This window comes from Tachypleus tridentatus, chromosome 1 (assembly GCF_004210375.1).
Source record: "Tachypleus tridentatus isolate NWPU-2018 chromosome 1, ASM421037v1, whole genome shotgun sequence".
Lineage (NCBI taxonomy): Eukaryota > Metazoa > Arthropoda > Merostomata > Xiphosura > Limulidae > Tachypleus > Tachypleus tridentatus.
The window spans coordinates 137464442-137487293 of record NC_134825.1 but is presented as its reverse complement, the minus strand read 5'-3'; the positions used below and the strand labels follow the sequence as shown (position 1 = coordinate 137487293).

Genomic DNA, 22852 nt, shown 5'->3' with positions numbered 1-22852 from the left:
GAAGCTGAAGGAAACAGAAAATATGTGGTACATTAAACATTATTTAATGTTGCAGTGAAAAGAACCCTATATTGTAAATAAGTTATTTAACAAAAGTGCTGAAATAATCATAAATTGTGTGGTAAATTAGTGGTAGTTCTTCCATATAAACAATGTAATAAATAGAAGCTAAGGCACTTATATTTATAATTGTAAATGAAACAAAACACAAGTAGCTATTCTATAGTAGAGTAATTCTGTGTTGCTGCAGAAAACAGATATGTAAGTGGTAATTAACTTTTATTTTTTTATTCTCCTCAGCTGAGAATCAAAGTCAATACTCTTGTGAGTTAAGCAAATACTCTTCCAACTGATCTAAACCCAATAATTTCTGATGATAAACTTTTTTGGAGCATTCAAACTACTACATTCTTAACCCCTCATAAACAAAGCCTATTTCTTAAGAATTCACAAAGGGTCATGAAACATCTACTAAGGGATGACATTAACTCTTCTGGTATCAAATTATTTGCATTCCTGCAAGAAAAGTCAACCCTATGATCTCTCACACATTGCACAAGTACTTTACCAACTAAAACAAATAATTACACCACTAACCACTATAGTAAGGTATTTTTTAACATCTCTCTCTTACATACATTTATTCCTGAAGTATAAATGTTTTAGAATAGACTGGGAAGCAAAAGTATTACCTTAATTTTCCCAAAATACATATATTTAAAAAACAACAACTGATAATTGGGTATGTTTGGTCTCTGTTGAAAGAAATGCAGGACAACCTTTTATCTACATAAAAAAATTGTTAGTTTCACAACAATTCTATTTTACACTTTTATCACAATAACAATTGAAATTCTGTTCAAAATTTCATACTTTTTAACTGATTACTATAATGAACATCAAATATAATATCAGTCTGTTATAAATTACAATAACTTAATACATAACTAGCCTTTGTATAACATTTAAATTACACGTGCTTAAGAAACAGTTTACATCATGACTTTAATGCAATTACTTTCTTTTACTTTCTGAAGGTGGAGATAGTTTCTATAATTATCAGTTGTTTTTCTTAAATATAATTATCCCATTTGCAAGTAATTATTTAATCATAGTGAATACAATGTCCTACTACTACTACTACTTATGCTACTCAAAAATCACAATTTTTGTCTAACCTAATTTTCTTAAGTATTTAAATCATTTTCTGCAACATTTAACATCAAATTTAAATAAAAACATTCATGTAGCAGAGAGCAAACTTTCAGTGTTATAGATATTACCATATCCTAGTAAGCAACTTGCAGATAATTAGTAATATACTAGAAATCTAGAGTGCATTTCACAGTGAGGAAGGTAGGTCTGCTTTTTGAGTAAATATTTTTATTTTAAATTCTTCAACTGTGACTTGTACAACTAAATATTACCACTTGTTTTCAGATATCATGAATTGAGCAAAGTATGATATAATAATGAACTCATAAGATTTTCATAGATACTTATTAATACATTTAAAACAATAATCATTGTTAATATTTCAATACATACAAGTATGCAATTACACATGTTAAATAATAACCATTTTGTAATAACTCGTAATGAATAAAGTTAACCCAAAGTAAGTTCTCTTGAGGTGAAAATTACTGAGAGTTCATCTCTTAGTGATAAAAAAAAAAACTAAATCAATCTGTAATATTCAAATGTAAAAAAGATGTTGTGAAATAATTATTAAATATTATTTCATATTATGTGATTACAAAAATAATACTTGCATATTCAAAGAGAATACAGGGATTACTGTGGCTTAGTTTTCCAAGCTGTCTACCTGAAGGCTTCACATTTTCCTTACTCAAACGTCTATAAATAGAAACACATGCATACACACATTTAAATACATAATTCTAATGATACTATATACATTAACTGTTGTGTCAGTAGGCAATTAAATCAGCACTATGAAACAGTAATGAACTTCACAAAACAAAAACAACATTACAATGAGACTAAACAAGTCAAAATTATTTTTCTATTACCAATCGTTGTTGTCATCTTTAGGAAATAATGGATAATGCTGTGTTCATAGTAGGCAAATGTTTTGAGAAAATTCCATCTATCAGACTAGGTACAGATGCTGATGTCAGACCAGCCAATAACTGAAAAGAATCAGTTAAGGGTTGAGATAACATTATTACAAAATGTCTTAATCACATTCTTAGCATCTTGCTTGTCATTTGGGCCATACTTTTAATACGTCATGAAGGAGAATCAGGTGTTTCTCCATCACTTCAAAGAAGGTTTTGTTGAATATCCAAAATTGACCAACTAGTAAGATATTGTTAAATATCTTACAAATTGTCCAATAAAATAGTCCTTTACAACTTAAGAAACTGCGATGCCAAAAACAAATAATATTGGTAGTTTATCTAAGCTAATTAATAACTCATTAATAAAAAGAGACAGATATTAACACATTCTTTTCAGATACAAAAATTTCAAAAACTTACTTCATAATATATTTGACTTTCTTGAGAGTGTCAGCTTTCCCTCTAATCAATAATGGGTTCCCTTGATGACTATCACTCTTCCACAAACTGTATAATCTAAACCTATAAAAAACACTGCATAACAATTGCTCCAATATAACCTTACAACCTAAATGTACACACCATTAGCCTCTGTACAAAGATAAATATGTTCACCAGTTTAAAAAAAATTATGTGAAAACAAAACAAAACACAAAGATGACAAAAGCATTGCTACATTTTCTTAGCATCTTAACATTTTCCTCATCAATATATTTTCTATTCAAGTTGTATTATACATCACAATAATCACACTTTTTACCTCTTATTTAAAATATATCCCAATCTATTTCACTTTTCTACTTTTGAACAAAAATAAGTAAAATATTTTTATATCTACTGAGTATACCTTAAGTTTTGAGATAACACCCAACATAAATATCTTATCGATACTATAGATTTACATCAGTAAGAGTACCTACATAAATGTAATAGTACTGTCTGTTACACCTCTTCATGTAACTACTTAGCAGTTTTTACTAGTACTTCACCCTTTGGTATGAAGGTTCATCAGGTCTATAGATACATACATACAAATTTCCAGTTTTATATTTTGGGTTTTGCAGTTCTTATGGGAGTTTTTTTTTTAGTTTTTATAATTACATATAATGGAAGAACTTCTCATGTCCTATGATAACCTTTCACAAGTCATGAATTTATATAGTTTCTGTTCAAGGGAATGGGCACTCCATATAGTAAAAATATTTTACCAGTGTTCAGTGAAAACAGTATAATTTATCTTTACTACTTCTTATAAAGCATCTAACAGTATAAGAATTACTGGTCTTTTTCTAACCTTTTTTAACAGTGTAAATTACACAATGTGAAAACATAGAACTGTTACATCACAGTTAAAAATTTTCTAACACCCAGAAAAGCAATTCCCAAACGTTTTTGTTCAAAGAACATAATTTTTTCACATCAATGAACTGCAACAGAATCTATACTCTATGTTCTTGCTTTCTTAAGATAACTGTGAAACCTTTTCTGGAGGAAGTCTGCAGAACAAAAAATGAGAACTGTTGATTCACAATTAGACAAATATATACTTTCATAACTTTATTCTATTACTTTGTATACATACAAAAAATTTCAAAACTGAAAATTACACAATATACAACATATTTTTACCTCTTCTGATATGGATACATCTTCAGCAATCCCCACAGTTCTTCTGACATACAGCAGTTTCCATCCAGTAAGGCAAGAGATGGTAAAAGACATTCATGGATAACATTTAAAACAGCATACTTCAACATACCACTGGTTTCTTCATCCTTTTAAGTGAGCGTGTGGGGAAGGGGAAATCCATTTACAAACATAAATTACCAAATTCTAACAAAGTTCCTTGTATCAATAATGGAAAACTATAAATAATCCTGTAATCCACAGAAAAGATGCACTTGAATTTTCAAGTCTATGCCTATCTACAATAAAATTAATGTAACAAATATGTATGCTTTCTATACAACCACAAGTTAACAATTTCAACCTAAAATGTAACAAGTTGGAATATAACCAACAAAAACATTTCTCCAAAATACAGCCCTTACCACCTGCTCTTTTGTGTATCAAAATTTTAAGACGATGTCAAAGTTAACAGGTAATGAAATATCTTTAATAACAACAAAGCTCATCGAAAACAATTTTTGCTACATCAAATTTGTGTAATTTATAAAAATTTAAATTCTGTTTACAAATAAAAAATGAAGTTTACAATATGCAAATTAGTTTATGAGTCAATTTTATCTTTAAAAAGGTCACATATGGGAGATCAATAGCAAAGTTAATAGTATAACTGTGTTGTCACTTTTTGTGATTCAAAACATCTTGTAGTAGTTTACTTACAAAAATATTGAAGCCAATGAGACAGAAAAATGGTGATGGTTAGTAGACACAAACACAAGTTCGTAAGATCAAGTATGCTTATAACTATACATTATTCAAATTTGTAATTTTTGAAAACATTTATGTAACACTAAATATTAAAAAGCTCTTAAACACTCAATTAAAATGCTAGTAGAAAACTCAGGTTATTAATTAACAAGTGACAGCATTTAAATCATTTTTTACTAAAACTAAAATCTAAAAATTTACAAATTTAAGACATTTTTCAGAAAATAACAATTAATGCAGTTATCTAAGCTAAAATCTAAAAAATATTTGTTTATGGCATCTTAACAATTCACACACACATCAATATTTCTGCCTATCAAGAGTCAAGTCTGACCACACTTATGTACAAACATCAGGTGTGTTTATCTCAAACATGCAGTCCAATAAGTGCATTTCTTTTGGGTCATCTACTAACCATTCTTCCTTCAGCAACTTCAAAGGACCATGTACTGAAAGGCCAAACACCACCTCCAACAGGCTACACCCTACTAATGATTCCTGAACCGACTCACAAGCAGCAAATAATAAATTAATTCCTTCATCTCAATCCTTCTCTTTGTCAAAATAGTAAGACCTCATTACATATTTCAGGGTAGAATGGAATCTCTCAAGAGCACCTTATAATTCTGGATAGCATATTTGAATTGTTTAGCACCGAGCTGATAAACAACTTGTTGAAACAACCCCAAAACAAAATTTGATCCCTGATCAAACTGAATTTCTTTGGGTAAGCCAACCAAAGTAAAGAAATTAATCACAGCCTTAGAAATTTCTTGCTCTAAGATATTTCTCAAAGGAATGACTTCAGAGAATCAAATGGATATGGACATGACAAGCAACAAATAATGTTCCTTGATCAAGTTTCTGGTAAATGTCTAACATGACTGAATAGTTCTTAAAAAGCTGTGATAGGTTTCAAAGGAGCAACAAGAATTTCTGGTTAGGTTTTCTGACCAGTTGAAAGGTGTGACAAGTTTTACAATACTGGAAAACATTTTGTCTAATTTTCTGGCCAAAAGAAGTGTCACAATTTTGTCACACATCTTGTTGACACCTAGATGGCCTCCCATGGGAAGTTCACAAGCAACTTTCAATATTTCAGAACAAAACACTTTTGGAATAACAATTTGAAAACTACAGTCTACTCCTCTGAAGCTGGTACATTTGGTGGTCTCAATTTTCTCATGGGTACATTATTTCTGAAAAAGTAACCACCAGGAACTTTATCCAGTTCTAATTAAATATGTGCTCCCAAAGAATGAAGAGATCTGTGGATCCTTTTGTTACCCAGTGATTAGTTTACTTCTAGCAAATGGAACCAATATATTTTCAGTAAGACAATTATTTGCAAGATCCCTCTCAGAATCAAAAAATGTCTAACACAAATTTACAATATCACCCTCTGAATACATGTCTTACATTTGTTTTTGGCTTAATTGAATAATCTGAGCTCAAATTAAAGTGTACACACAAGGGAAACACATCAGGATTATTCTCAACAACATCATCCTTATATGAAATAAGTTAGACTCACTAACCATTTTGAGTTTGGTAATTTTTTCCCCCCCAACCAAATAATTTCCCAACAATAATGATACATCCTTAATTGGGAAAATAGATCTGACTCCAACCACAATTGGTCCAGATCTGATGCTCCAGAAACTAGATCTGATGCTAATTAAATGTTATGACGAGGAACATTAACAAAGCCTCAATACCCTGAGCAATAACAGACTCACCAGTGACAGAACTCAAATCTAAAGGCAATATACCTTCTAAAAACGACTGGGTCACCTAAATATCCCATAGAACACAAATGGGTATGGGACTGGCAGTGTCATTCATCAAAAAACATAGAATAAACAGCCACAAAAGGTCTTAGTTCCTTTTTAACTATCTTCCTTTATACCAAATCAAGAATATCATCGAACTGTTGAACCTACGTTCACATGTTGCATGAATTCACTGAAACAAAGAAAATCCAAGTTCATTAATGAAGCAGTGGAGTTTCCTGGTCATACAGTAAGTAGAGATGGAGTTTCCATAAACACTACAAAAGTAGCAGTGGCAAGACAATTGCCACAAACTAAGTCCAGGTGAGAAGTCTGCAGTTCACCTTGATTTTGTATCTGGTCATGTTAGCAACAGTTTGAGGCCAACTACACTACTCTATGCTTTCATTAAAACTGATTTATTTTAGATGGAATAAGGAATGTCAAGTATTCCAATATCTTAAACTTGCTTTAGAGGATTTTTCAATGCTGGAATACCATGATAAATTTCTAATGGGCACCAACACTAGCAACAATAGAAATGAAATGGGATTATTGTAGTTGCATTACACAGTTCTGTTCTCAATATAAAAAAAAAAAAAATCACCCCTGCTTGTATGCTAAGACATTTACCATATGAATGGATTATATTTTGCTGAAGTGGTTCATAAAATTTTAAAATCTAAAATGGATGACAGTACACCACACAACAATGTTGCATGAATAAATATAACCATATTACCCAGGCATGCAATGAGAACAAACTGTTGTACCTCAAAGCAAGACCCTGTCTATTCAAAGAATGCTTTGATTCTGATCACACAAAACTTCAATTCACTTTTGCTATAGGAGCTTCAAGATCATACAGGAAGACCTACAACTCATTGGTCCCACACCTGACCAGAATGTTATTTAATTTCAGTACATTTGTACACTGATCTATTAATTGTAATGATATGTGAAATTGTAAAACATTATTCATTTATTATTTAATAAAGAAAAAGATTGCATAATAAGTGTCACAGTTTGTTTAAATGTTATCTTGCAAAAATTCAATATGATAAACCAGACAATTTTTTAATTATTGAAATTTTATCATAACACATACAACAGGCATTTTATTCATTTGGGTCTTACAAGCACATACAAATTAACATTTTAATTTTAAAATAGTTCACAAAAGCAATATAATAGCATAACGACACTATAGATTTTAACATCTGTGATTAGTATATTACAAGTTAATATTCAGAAAGAATAGGTTTACTGTTGTAAAGTGTAATATTATTAAATAGGTATGCTTTTCATTGGTTAAATATTTAAGAAATATTTTCTGATGAGCATGCATGCAGAATGTATCAAACTTTCAACTGATAACTGTACAATGCAGTGGAATATATCCATAAAACAAATACTAACAAAATTATTCATTCATTTACAGACCATATTGTACAATTTTTATACAAACTTCTAAAATTTTATCAAGTCTATCTACATTAAAAGTAAATTCTTTAACTTAACTGTACATTTATCAATCAATAATCATATATATGTTATAAACATCAATTACACACACAGAACACTTCATAGTAGAATTGAATCTGATAAGACATCCATTACATTTATATTCACTTTATAGTCTTACACCATCATCTTGTACAATCATATTAAAGAGACTACAGTAACTATATACACAGGTATGTTTATCACTGACAGTGATACTACATTACAGCATTATAAAATTAATGTTTCAACCTTTTCATTTATTTCTCATATAATAGTGCTTATAATATGGAAATAAGGTTAAAATAAGCATATCAAGACCTTTCACAGAATTATATCCAAAATGTTTTCTAACTACTTTATTATTAACATATACAAATAAGATTGGCTTTCAAATGTAATAAATCAAAGTTAATATTATACACATTTGAATTCCTTAATTTTAAAAGGAAATATTTATATAAATTCTCATCCTTCCTTTGTATGTGTATTGTGACATTTATTTGTTCCACTTACCCACCCTCTCTTTTAAATCAACATCACACCTCTCTGATACCTTGAGTTTAACATAAGTTACTCATTTTAGTACAGATGTTACAAAGGTATAGTCTTAATTTTTATAGCCTTTATCTTTCGTTGTTTATGAAGCTATAAACTAGAAAGCCAAACCCACTTGCAACACCAACATATCACATTCTTTCTTTTACTAATTGCCAATAATTCTCTCCAACATTTACCATTAAATAATTTATGTTTGTGTATTTTTGGATTTCAAGTAAAGCTACATGAGGGCTCTTTGCACCAGCCTTACCTAACTTAGCCAAGTAAGACTAGAGGGAAGACAACTAGTTATCACCACCAACTCTTGGGCTACTCTTTTACCAATGAATAGTTGGATTGACCATCACATTATAACAGCATCATGACTGAAACAGTGAGTATGTTTCTTGTGATGACGACAAACCCACTTGAAGTAAAAATATATCTCACAAAGGCTTGTATGGGTATGAACACTTTTACTAATAAAGCAGAGAACATTTCAACCTAAGAAGGTCAAAACATTGTTCTTTGCTTTATTATTAAAAGCGAGCATGTTTGATATGACTGGGATTTGATCCTGAGGCCCTCAGGTTGCAAGTCAAGCACCCTAACCAACTGGCAATGCTGGGCCACTAAATAATTTGACCAACAGAAAGACAGCATTTCGATATACTGAATAATGTATAAAGCCTCTTGTTGTCAACAGAGACATTTTGCCTACTAGTGCATACCAACTTACAATCTGAAGTTTGTATGCATTTTTTTTTTTCCTAATTGTAATTTTTATTTTTGCCTATCATGCCCTAATGGCATTATTAAACATGAAATTCACAGAATTTTTCCAATTTATATCTGTAACATGAAATTCTCTTGATGTTTTCTTGGTCAGCAATTCAAAAATTAAAATTCACTTTAATCATTTTTCCTTGACTTGTGGGAAACCTTACTAGAATAAACACTTCAAAAGCTCTTGGAAGAACAACCAAAAAACACGTCTTTCTTACAATGCAGAAAAATTAATCCAGACCAGCACAAATGAAGTAACATAGCACAGATACATGAAACCTTATGGCACTTGTATGGCCAGTTGCTGTACACTACTGCTATAAATTAATAACCATGTTTATGAGACCACACTGAACTAGTGGTCTCCAGAGCTATGCAGCAAGTCATTCTCTGGACTTTGCACAACAAAAAAATGGAAACCATCATTTGGAATATTGAAAGAAAATTGAACATAATCAGATAAAGGAGGTTATTTCAAAAGTTAAATGTTCTTCAAGTTGTGTAAAATGTTAGATTTCAAATGGGAATTTGCCTTACCACATACTGTCATTTGATTTAGAAAAACTGGTAGTACAAACTATGAAGTGTATGCTTGCTACATTTGTTAATCCCAGCCAAGTCAATTTGGATGAATACTTGCAGTGTCTTATATGCCATAAAAGATCAGCTGAATAAGGCTCTTTACAACATTAAAGAATGTGCTCATGTTTAGAAGGAAAATGCAACTCACTGTTGCATTAAAAGTATAGTGGATAGGGTTAATATTTGTCAATGTGCACAACTGTGCCCATCAAAACACTGGATATACCACTAGACAAGAAAATTATAAGGACAAGACAGTGAAACAATGGATGTACCAATGTAGATCCTGGATCTGATTATGGTATGTTCCAGCATCAGGGAAGCATCCTGTTTCTGGCTATAGAAGTGCATACAAACTCTGGTAGATCAATTAATTGCTGTACAAGTTACAGCACAAGAAGCATGGTAGGGTATGTCAATATGGTTTAATTTCTCACATACTAGCTTGACTCAAAACTCTAAAGAGAAAAATAATGAGTTGCAGTAGTGCAAGGATGCTGTTTCCCCAGTGAGAAGGAAAGATTAGAATGTACATATGTGACTGTCCACAATAATACAAGTAAGAAAACGTGGAAATTATAGGTGAATGACAGCTATAACTGCCTGACTTGACTGATATGTTTTATTCTTTTTTATTTCTTTTGGTGCATATTTTTTAAAAGGGATGGTTATTCCTACTCTTGAGCTTGTTATCACATGATTCTATCTCCCAGTCTAATATTCCTTTTTCATTTAGTTCTTTCCATTCTATAGTTTTCAAAATAGGTATCTTGTTTCTTACTTACCTTCATTTAAAATTAATTTATTTTTACTTTATAATGCAAGAAAAATGGAGCAAGATCACCTTTTATGTGACTGAAGTAAACTTCAATCTGCTTCATACTTGTTAAACATTTCATAAATTTCTAGTTTGTAATTCATTTTCTATCTATGATAATTTATTTAATGGTCTTTCTTTGGCACCTTTCTATTCACTTCACATTCAAAAGAGGACAGGGTGATTTAATTATGTATCTTTGAAAAGAAACAATCATTTTCATTTATTCTTTTTTTAACTTTTCATTTCACATTTCGTATCTTATTTATTTCTCAACTATTAGCATTCTGAATTATTTCAGTTTACCTGAGATTAGATTGTTTATTCTTTGTTTGATTTTTATTACTTGGTAATTACCTTCACATGAGTGGCTGCACAAATTTAATTTGTAATTTGTTCAGCACAATGAAGTCAAAGACCAGAACCAGGCCCTCTAATACTTTCACATGTGTTCACTCATGTGGAACATAAAGATATGATTATATATGATTTTTACTTTTCACTTCAGTACCTTATTTTTGCCCATTTTTGGAATCTATTTTAACACATTCACTGCCATGTTACCCAACAAGTGGGTCACAACCAAATGTTAGTTATGGAGCATGTGACACATGGTGAATCACAAACTATTAAGTTTAAAAGCCAGCCAAATTTTCTCCTGTGGCATAAAAGTTTGGGACACTGACTGCTCCTTGACACCTCTTGAATTTATATGTTTATTTACATTTATCATGCAGCAGCAAACATGTTAAAATATTCTTACTTCATTCTTTTATGACTGCTAATAACTTGTTTTCACTTACACATGATAATATTAACTTTTCATTTTGTAACAACTGATTCAGTCCAATCTTTTAACTTTACACTTGTTTTTATATCATATGCAGATGATTTATTTTATGATTATGATGGGATTGCTGCTTAATAGTATATAAGATTTACTGCATTTTTTTAACATTCCATATAATAACCTAAAGTAATTTAGATGTGTGAATAATATTATACAGTGAACCAACTGTTTAAGAATTCTATGTACCTGTTACAGACTTTTTTCTTTTTTATCAAAAATAAAATGTAAAATATAATCTGTAACATAGAAGCCTAATACATTCCTTGAATGACTGTACACTCTGCTGTGGACTGCAGTTTTGTCTATTCAAAGCCCATCTTTATATTTTGGGCCAGTAAACCAAAATATACAGTTAAGCTTCTTACAATGTGATGGATATAAAAAAATTATGGAGTTTTTTAATCCTTTCTACTCCACTATATAGTAACCTAAATTAATTTACATATACGAATTATTTTATGGCATTAAATTTACACATAAAAAATGTAATTTCAATTCTATCTTTGCAAAAACAAAGAGAAAAAGAAATCTGTAATATAAATATAAGATTATTAAAAGTTGATATGCTATATAATATTGGATAATAAGTTAGGCACAATTCCATAATATTAACAGACCTACCTAAACCTCTTTGAGGAAATCAGTTTAATTTGAAAACACCACAGCAGAATGCAGAAGCCACATGTCTAAGATGCACTTGAATAGGTGATAGAATTTAGTTTTGATATCCTTCAGGACCCAAAGAATTTTAAAAATACAAAGTTGCACAGATGAGTGTTTCAATGTTTTAAGCTATACACATACCCTGTAATGTTAGTTTTTTTATAGATAGTAAATTGTACCCAGGATACATCTCTCTACTTTGGTCAAAGTATATTTTACCACTCACATTAATGTGTAATTACACTACAAACCTGATTTAAGTAGGCTTTGCAGATCCTAACTATTTTTGCCATCAAAACAGGATCTGTATGCAAATATGGGCCTAAAGACAAAATCATTGGAATAGCATGATCATGAAACTCTACAAAACTGCTCACTGTTTTCACATTCATCCCTTCTGGCTGAGAAACTTGTCCCAAACATGAGGGCAGTCTACATGATCTAAAGAAAAGGATCAAAGACAAAAATTTAAATATACAAAATGTATCTACTTTCAGTGCAGCATGAGGTAAAATTACACAAATGGTAACTTGGAAAAAATTCCATTAGAGAAAACCCTGTACTAAAATAAATAGTTAGAACCACATAACTTTTGTTATTTTACAAAGAAAAGGCCTAAGCATCACATTTACCTTTCTTAAGGTTCATTTGAATAAGGAATCTTTTATTCAGTATCCACAACAAGATCTTCAAAAATCTAAATTATTACCTTCTATAGAGCAATTCCACAACAGCACTGATCAGTTTAGCCAGTCTGCTATGGATGGATGGATGAGAAACTGTAAACAACTCAGGCAATCTTTCCATGATAGCACTGGCATGTTTCCAGTCACCAATATCTAACAGAGAACTGCAAAGTCCTAGCTTTTGGTTATCTTCCTATATGAATGATATAATACAAATTATTAAAGCAACAATTTCATTTTAATCATAGAATCAAACGTTATGGATGCATCCCATATACATTAATGTCCAAAGAGAATTAAAAAAAAAAGACTCCACAATACAAAATTTTTTAATAATTAATAACACATCACTGTACATAACATAACTGCAATTTACTTATTTGTTTGTTTAAGAGCAAAGCCACACTGCACTACTTACTGTGTCCAGCCCAGGAGGAACTGAGTGCCAAATTTTAGTCTGTTAAGACCAAAAACCTTTTGTTTTTAATTTCAATGTAATATGTAATTTTAAAATGCTTACAGATGTATGGAAGAGCATATTCAAGTTCTTTTATTGAACTTACATTTCATCCACAGCTTAGTATGTAAACACTGCTACACTGTATCCAATCTTTTTTTTTTTTCAATTACAGACTCATTTCTTTTCTCAAACGAGGAATTTAGCTTTTTTTTTTCTCAAAAGCACATCTACCATGTGGAAAAGTGTCTGTAGGAAGTGAAATGTTTCACAAAAGTTAATTTTCCTCATGAGAAAGTAACTTTACTGTTCATTTTTACTCACATTTCAATGATTTCCACTAAAACATGATTGCAGGATATCAACTAAGAAAATGAATTCCCTCCCACTATGCAAATTTTCTTCTATAACACTGTAGATCCATTGAATGTAGGGTTTAACATAAAATTGTATATTTAAAATTCAAACAGTTATAAAATTGGGTTGATAAATGCAATATTCCATGAAAATAAATGTTTTTTTCACATATATTAAAACTTTAAACAACACTACATTTTTATTGATACTGCAAGTGTTAAATGGAAGAACTATGGAAATTCACTACTTCTTAATGTTTATCAATATTACAGCTAAAACAGAAAACTAAAATCCACATCACTTCACCACATATAAAAGAATATCGAAACTTACCACTCTGAACTGGTCCCATTTAACTACACATGATTAAATAATTTTTTCTTAATGATTTCTCTAAAATGAAGGTTTCAACTTCATCCTCACCAAGGCTATTTTTTTTTTTACTTTAAGGTCAATATTTCACTTTGAAAACATGAGCATTGACACATCTTTCACAAGCACATCTTTGAACATTTCCTGAACAGAATAAAATGCTCCTGACAAAACAATAAGGAAAAATAATAAAGATTTTAACCAAAACATAAATTGAAGTTTTAACTGTTCTTTTCTACTGGCAAAGGCTCTCCATGAAAATCTAAATTTGTAAGATGAATCCCTGCAGTGTCTGATTTAGTTTTTTTTCTTCCCATTGAACCAATTTAGTATTTTTAGTGTTGCCTTGATCTTATATGGGATGTAGGCCATGATACAAGAAGTTTCTTACAATGACAAGCTAACATATGAGAAAATCAAAAATATCTTTTAATATACACATTGTCAATACTAATTTTAGTAGTGTAAGTTATTTCCTTAATTTAGATGCTTTGCCATAAATTTCTCCATGTTTACTTCTAGTTACTCCAATGATCTGGGCTGTATGTATCACCATTAGTTGCCACATTTTAATCACCATACAAAATGCTCATTCTCAATGACTAATACACATTTCCTGTAGATAAAGTTTGATGTTTAAAGTCTTACAGGTATTTTTCAGTGAAGCTTTCTGTATTGATGAAAATTTGTACATGAACTATAACAAATCAGATATTTGTGGAACCACTCTTGACTTTCTTTGATGCAACTTTCAGTGACAGTTTTAATCTGTGTGTCATACAATTGATACCAACAGATTCTGGCAAAAACTCAAAGAATTTTTGATACACAGCATTTCAAACATAAACATTCACAGCATCTCCATCCACCACAAATAAGAAAAGGTCTTACAAATCATTCACTTGTAAATATTTTTCAAACTGGTGCACAAATGCTCAAAAATTTGGTCTGCATCAGATTTTTTCCCATTACAGTAAACAAAATAAAAATACAGTGCAAGGTACATAAACTTTCAAGTATTGTACATGCACAATTTCCTCTTTCAATGAAAACACATCTGTACCACCATCACATAATACACAAAAAAATATTCTATTTTGAATATTATTTATCACATAAGCATTCAAATCTTTATATATGTAAAAACAACTCGTTTTGGTTGAGAAAATTTTTTACGTTGAGAAGCGAACAACGTTTCGACCTTCTTTGGTCATCGTCATGTTCACTCCTCTACGTAAAAAATTTTCTCAACCCAAACAAGCCGTTTTTACATATATATTTTTCTCTACAAGTGGGTTTTCTTGACATCACTGACATTCAAATCTTTAGCAATTAATTTCACAAACCCTGCACAAGCTTTACCAGATGAATACCATGATGTAACACTGGTACACTGAGGTACACCACACCTTTCTAATACTGAAATATGACATATGTATATATAATAGGTATATCATATTTTATTCTGTTCAGTTTCATGTTATACCTATCTCATAGCTGATCTAAAACTTTTGTTCTAGTTTAATGAGCTCATAATTTATTTGAGTAGCTGATGATGATTCTTTGCTTGGTCCCCCATCTTTGTCACTGCAAAGTTTCTCAAATGTGGGCATGGACTTTGCGTCAGAAATAACCAGTAGTAATGCAGTTAATATTAAGTTCAAAATTTAAATAAATTAGCCTACATATTGCACCAAAGAAAAATTGGCTTATACTATAAATTTATTTTCTTACCAACAACAGAAGATGAAGCTTCTTTAAGATCATACTCTACATTGACACTTGCACTGTCTCTATACTGAAAAATCTTTGCTCACAACTTTCTCACCTATGTTTTATAACAGTTATCCAATGATTGTCTGGCCTTCTTAACTACCACTATCTGAACAAGTGTCAGTTAATTTAGGGGGACTAGAGCTGTCTGCTGCTTTCCTCTCTCTCTCCTTTTTTTTCTCCAAATCTAAAATTCAGAAGACCCATGCTGATAATAACAGAATTAGAATTAGCTCAAATTCACTAGCCCTCACAACTCTGCTTGCCACTTATCTGTCACTTTGTGTGCTATATCATAGTGTAGTAAATACTAAAATTGCAATATAAGAGAAATTTGAAGTGATAGGTCATATAACAAACACTTTAAATATATTATTTTGTTTATTTTAACCAATACTGATACATAAATCTGGTAAAATTATTTATTTATATTTGCCTTGAAGTGAAAAACTTAAAAATCAATCTTGAAATTACCAAGTATTAAAAATGACCACCTATACAACATTTCCATGCTCTACCAAACTGCATATAATTATCTATTCAGAAGTAAAAAAACCTGTAAAATAGGGTCATCATAGTTTGAGTAATTTTCATATAGGTGAAAGATACCGACATTTTGATCTGATTTCCTGTAAATTTGTGGAAAATGAATGATAACTCAGTGCTTTCTTATATGGAATATTTAGACTTTCTGCAAACATTCCTTAATGAAACTTGATTTCCTTGGGAAAGCATATATTTTGATCTCTGGTTTATACTTTATTCCAGAAAAATGTTCCTGATAAAGTAAGACAGTGAATAAATGAAAATTTGTTAAACCTAGTTTTAAAAAAGGTGAAATTATTGTCTTGAAACAACTTTATATGTTACATTATTTTGTTCAAATTAATTCTCTAACTAAAACTTATATGAAAAATTCTTATTTTAATATTATAGTAACATTACTATTTATTCTGACAAGCAAGAAGTATCCATGCTTACATGTTTCGGTTTTTTTAGAACTGAAATACTTATTTATAGCAATGTTATACTTCATAAAAGAAACTATTAATACACTGACCTTAAAAGTTTCTTCTTCCACTTGTTCTTCCTTTGTTTCCAGTGGTATCATGACAAAGTTTGCACGACGAGCATAAATTTTTGCTGCTTGTATATCATTCTTGTAAGATTCTATCATTTTACTGTCCTGTGGCATTAACTGTAATAAAAATGGTTAGTAATATTATTATTATTACTATTACTATTCTAACGTTATTATCAAATGTTTAAAAAATTGTGCACAGCTCAAAATATATAGAAATTAATAGAAAGAGCACTCCATTTGAACATTTACAGTATGTACCAGATGTGATGCAAGAATAATGCTTCTCATATATTTATTTTATATCAGTATTTATATTCTGTTTATAAACTCATGAAACTGTACAAAAAGAAAATACTCGTATAGAGTTTAAGAATATAAACAAGTAAACAAATATTAAAACAAAAAAAAAAAACAATATAATATTTTCCACAATGATACTTTTATAGGCCACAACTGTTTATTTAAGCTTACTGACTACTTGGTTTCTAACAACCAGGAAAGGTAAGATTCCAAGTTTTTCTATATCAAAATTCCCATTTTCCAGATATCATGAATCAATGTGTTTTTTTAATGTTTTGCTGTTGTTTCTTAAAGGTGTGTCAAGGTACATTTAATGTCTGTTTATCAAAATCTGATGAAGTGTAAAATTATTGGTTTCTTTTGACAGCTATTACTTTATAAAATTTAATTATCAGCAATAATAATAATAAGACTATGAATGAGTCTGATTTTACTCACAATAGAATTAGAGGACAAAGAAGCACACCCAGTTCAGTATACTGAACTGAGTGCACTATTCGGTGACAATTTTTGTTACATACTATAGAGGAATACATAAAAGAAAAAAAAAACATTAAATATTTGTTCAAAAGTTAGAATTTTCCTAAATTTAAAATGTATATCTGGTAGTACTTACTTCCACTGACCTGACAATACACCTATCTAACAATTGGTCTCACATGCTTCAGTTTTTATATACCCCACTTAAATGCTTTTGACAATATCTAATTTGAAATTTCTCCACCCTTGTCAATACCTCCTCTATCTCAGAACTGTGTGTAAGCTCTTTACTTAGATGAGGTAATCACTTTTTCGAGAGACCAACTCTTAGTGGTGAGGCAGGGCAGAAGGGTATTAGCAGTGGTAAGTATTATTGGAAATACATTTCCAGTTTAGTAAAATGTTAACTTCCAAAATATACTTACCATCTGCTGACAATATAGCTAGAATCCCACAATGAAAAGGAGGAGGGTCTGGGAAGGCATAATCCATATAGAAAGCATCTGCATAAAACAGTGGTGTAACAAGATAAAAATGTTATAGAAGTGAAGAAGCCACACTACATCCAAAACAGGTATGCTCTTCAGCTGAAACTAAATTCCTGTACATGAGTAATCATAATAAGCCAACCCCAACAACCAGATAGCCAAGATTCCATAATTTGGTGTTGGAATTAAGGGGACTTGGTCCTTATATCTCACATTGGTGGCTAGGGCCATTGGACCACAATGAGATATACTTTTAAATTGGATCCCAATCTGTAGCCACGGTGATGAATTTTGCATACCTGGGATTACAAAGAGAAAGTAGGCAACACCAAAGTGTACACACTTTCTCATCAACCTAATAAAGTCCAAAAGGTAACAACCTCAGTTTCAGAATGGAGGAATTGTAAATGTCGTACTCAACTAAAGAGACAGAACCACAACCAAGTGGACAAGGAATTATGGAGAGAACATGGAACCTGTGCTTAACAAAGGACCTAGAATGGAGCTACTTTACATTCAGAATTGTGATGAAATAGTGGACCTCCTTTCACTTGCAATACACAAAGTCAATATTGATCAAAGAAAAGGGCCATTCACACTCCAACTGGATAGTGTAATGTCAAATCTGAACTGTTTGGAAAGTAGATAAGGTAAGGATTTCCTAGCTCCATTAGTACAAACTGTGTTGTAATGCACGTTGGAGAGTCCTAAGGAACAGAGCTATGGAAACAGTGCAATAGATGAACCAAGTTTCCTAAATTTTTAAAAACAAATTAACCTTGATTTATTCAATCTCATGATTAGCAGCAGCAGTCAGAATATCCTTAAGTTTTACTCATGATAGTCCATGAGTGGTAGTTCATGAGAATACAGTAATACATAATGACTGTTAAGCACCAACATGGTTTTATGGTACACCTCATTTCTACAGAACATGTTGCAACCAGTAGAAACAATAATCAAAGTGGTTGTTAGTGTGGAATTGCTCTGAGAGAAGCATGCCTGTCTGGGAAATACTCACCACAAAGTAGGATGAAGTGAAAGCAAGTGACCAACACTGTGTTGAGAAACAGTGATTACATTATTTAAGTGAAGTGCTGATATAAATTACTGAGATAGTGTGTGCATTTACAGTGATGGAAAAATTTACAAATTAAATATTGTCAATACAGAAAAAAGACTGGGAAAAAGATACACCCTCCTCCTTATAATCCAGCAGATATAGTTAAAACAGCCATGACTTTAGGAAATCTCCCAGAAGAAAGCTGCCCAAGCTTGTGAAAATGAGAAAAGCACTGGGAGAAGTCTGAATACTGGCCCATAAAAAGGCTCCTATTCAATAAACGAAATAACCAGCAAAAAAAAATGTATTGAATCTCATGAGATGCAACTCAGAAGATAATTCACTTGTAAAGACCAAAATGTGCAAAATGGATACTTGGGAATCTACTTCTAAGAAATTGGAAAATTCAAGGGAAACTGAATAATCCAAAAAAAAACACTCAAGACAACCACCACAGAAGGAGGTAAAGTGAGCCATTTAATACTTCCAGGCCTGACATGCCAAAAAAATTATCAGATTACAATTGATTGCAGAGGTGAGAAACATATGTCAAAAGAATTAAAGCGATGGATATATCCCCTTCCCTCACTGCCAGAGGTTTAGAAAGCAAGAACCTATCAAGATACAGCAGGACCTATGGGGATAAAGAAAATCCTAAAAACATGTTGATAGCTCCAATTTATCATGTAAAATATGTCAGCAGCAAAAAATATACTTCCACCAGGAGTGAAAAACCAAGGAACCAAAAAGACAAAAAAGATACAAGGTCTACCAATTCTGTCACAAAACAAAATAGTATATCTCCAAGCTTGAACCAAAAAATCAAAAAGAGGAAAAACTAAGTAGTCTCCCCTCTCCATCAAAAAGATAGCAGCAGACTCAAAGAAAAGGAAAATCCCCATTACCTCACAAATTCAAACGGTTAATAGAAGAAAATGAGTAAGATTGAAATCAGACTCATCAGAAGCATACATAGTTAGGTGTCAGAAAACAGAATCAAAATTCTCCCCAAAAAAAGGTAACTTTAAAAAACCTAGGAGACAACACCCCAAGCAAAATTAATGTGGATAAAAACATGGACAGCTCCATCCACAAGTACTCCATCTACTGTAGAGTACAGGCAGTCAGATTAGCCGCATTGCTGACAACTCTAATAAAGGAACCCACAAATATCACATCTAATTTAGTTTCTTTTTAATGTATACACAAATACATATATATATATAGTCTTTTTGCAAAATTATAACTTTACTGAGATCCACAATGTGATAAAAATTCACAACCCATATCTAAACACCTTTGCTAGATAAAACAGTGGCCAACACTAAATTGAGAAAAAATGATTATATTATCTAAGTGAGGTGCATATATACCAAGATAGAGGGTGTATTGACAAGGGTAAAGAAATTCGTAAATTAGATATCATCTGGGGCATTTAAGCGAGGTATATAAAAGACTGAAGCAGGTAAAACCAGTGCCTTTGTATGCAAAGCCAATGTTGAAAAATAGTTATGTATACAGCAGATAAGTATGTTTTGGAATTTTCTTTATGCCCACCATGGAATGAAACTACATAGCCTCAGCTCATTTAAGAACTACTTTCCACCCACACTCAGGGCATTTTGTTGTGGTGCTCAGAAGTGCACATTATGAAACGTTTTGGAAACAATGTTTATAAGATTGATTATGACTGGATACTAGCTTGTCTATCAACCAAACAAATGTAGCATTATGGAACACGATCAGCAAAGCCATGAAAATGACCGACAGTCAAAAAATAAGAAAAATGATTTGTATGCACAATCCAAATTCACTGACCTATTCCCAATTATTGACAAAATTGTAATAATCCTGATAACTTTCTAACCAAAAGAAAAAAAAAAAAAATGTTATTTTCCCATTTTCTCACATTTCTGGTGGGTGTGGAAATTCTTATTATTGTAAAGTTTAATAAAAGTTTTCTATAACCGTTATCACTAACAAAATTTTGATCAAATCATTTAAATAATGAAAACACTTTTTATTTAATTTAAATTTCAAATACTTCAGTATTCATTTATTTTAGTAATGAAATTTGAAATACTTGTCAGCTTGTCCTTAACTGATGTTAGATTTCCAGTTTACTACTGTAACTGTTGAGCATGGGATTGCAAAAATTACAATACATTTCAGACTCTGTATCACACCTATTCTTTTGACTCAAATACACAAAGTTCCACAAGTAAGCATATATTTGTACCCAACAAGTTAAGTAATAAACATGACTACAATTTATTTCAATGTTCAAAAATCAGAGTAACTAGCACATAATTCTACTATGTCCAAAATAAGGCTAATACAAATTCTAGTGTATCAGCAAGAACTAGGAGAGAACTGGAGACCCAGCCACAGTAAGCTGGGTGGATGACTATTTTTACATTTCTTTGTCTTGTTTAGGGCTTCTATTTTAAGTCTATGCATAAAAGAAAGTAAATGAAGAAAATAACATCTGTAATTTCCAATGCAGAGAAAAAATAAAATACACACAGAATTACTATACATATATACCCTAAGAGAAACTTTGAACTGCTACTTATGTCTTTGACCCTGATATATATCACCCATACGCTTCCAGGTTAAGGAGAGCTAATTTACGACAATTCAAGCAAATCAAAACTTTAAAGGTGTTGTAGAATTCTGAAAATAACTTATCTGATGTAGAAGAAGAAAAACAGTGATAACACAATCCAATTACACCAAATAAACATAACTACACCCTTCATAATACTTTTCAATGTGAAAAATAATATATCTCATGGGCTTATCAAAAAATTTCTTGTTTGCTCCATTAATTTTTTAACAAGGGTACAAAGAGTCCTAAAACTGAAACCTTAGAAAACCACTGGCTAGTATACTTAAAATCTACCATAACAACTATTATTAATTTCATTATTTTTAAAGTAAAATCCTTATTTTTTCATTCACTTATAATATTTAAACTTTAATAGAGGGATAAATTTGCATTATTCAACTGTAACCTCATAATATATCACAGTTTTTCAACACAAAAGTTTGCATTTTCCTACACTGAAAATGCACATTTCTGATAGATACTGATCTTCTCTCACAAAACAGATTTTCTTGACTAGCACTTAAAGCTTAAATAGAATTAAAAAGACCAATGTCCTCTAAAAACAGGAGAACCTTTGGTATAAATATGTTTAAAATGGTGATGTCACTCTCAGTCTCAGTGACCCACAACAGTAAAATGTGGGTTACTGTGACTTGAGTGTCACACAGACCACACATCAGCGCATCAGTACCAGATAAAAGAAATCAATGAGTTAAAAACTGTGACCAATGCCTAGCCTAGCCTATATCAACTTCCTCCTCCTGATCCTTATGGAAGTAAGACAGCCAAAGAGCAACAGAAGGTTTCACCTGGAAAAACTTATCACATTGCTCACTCCAAATTGACTGCCAACTGACATGGAGCAGAGCCTTGAATACAGAACTGTAGTCCATGTATGGGATAGGCATTGCCATGATAGCATCAGAGCAGACAAACTTAGCTGTGATGTCAGCAAGCTCATTCCCACAAATACCAATGTGGCCTGGTATCTAAAAAAACTGGATAGAAGTAGATAAGAGAGAAATGGGCCAGTAAGTTTTGAATATCAATGAGAACAGAGTAAAAGCTAATCCGAAGCAATTCCAGGGCCAATAGAGAACTATGCAAGACAGTATAAATAGTACAGTTTGTGTACTGTATAGATTCTACGTGATCCAGAGCAAGAGAAATGGTGTGCAATTCAGTAGTGA

At 31.3% G+C, this 22852-nt stretch overlaps 1 protein-coding gene across 2 annotated transcripts in view; it reads right to left on the bottom strand.

Annotated features, from left to right (window-relative positions):
- The window catches only part of tho2 (THO complex subunit 2-like protein), a 240410-nt gene that overhangs the window by 149754 nt on the left and 67804 nt on the right, over positions 1 to 22852 (bottom strand). For both annotated transcript variants that reach the window (XM_076454283.1, XM_076454284.1), the window contains exons 10-15: positions 16697 to 16834; positions 12701 to 12870; positions 12243 to 12432; positions 3714 to 3859; positions 2505 to 2606; positions 1773 to 1857 (exon numbers count right to left, since the gene is read on the bottom strand). In XM_076454283.1, the coding sequence (XP_076310398.1) occupies positions 1773 to 1857; positions 2505 to 2606; positions 3714 to 3859; positions 12243 to 12432; positions 12701 to 12870; positions 16697 to 16834 (831 nt within the window). The remainder of the gene's footprint in view (positions 1 to 1772; positions 1858 to 2504; positions 2607 to 3713; positions 3860 to 12242; positions 12433 to 12700; positions 12871 to 16696; positions 16835 to 22852) is intronic.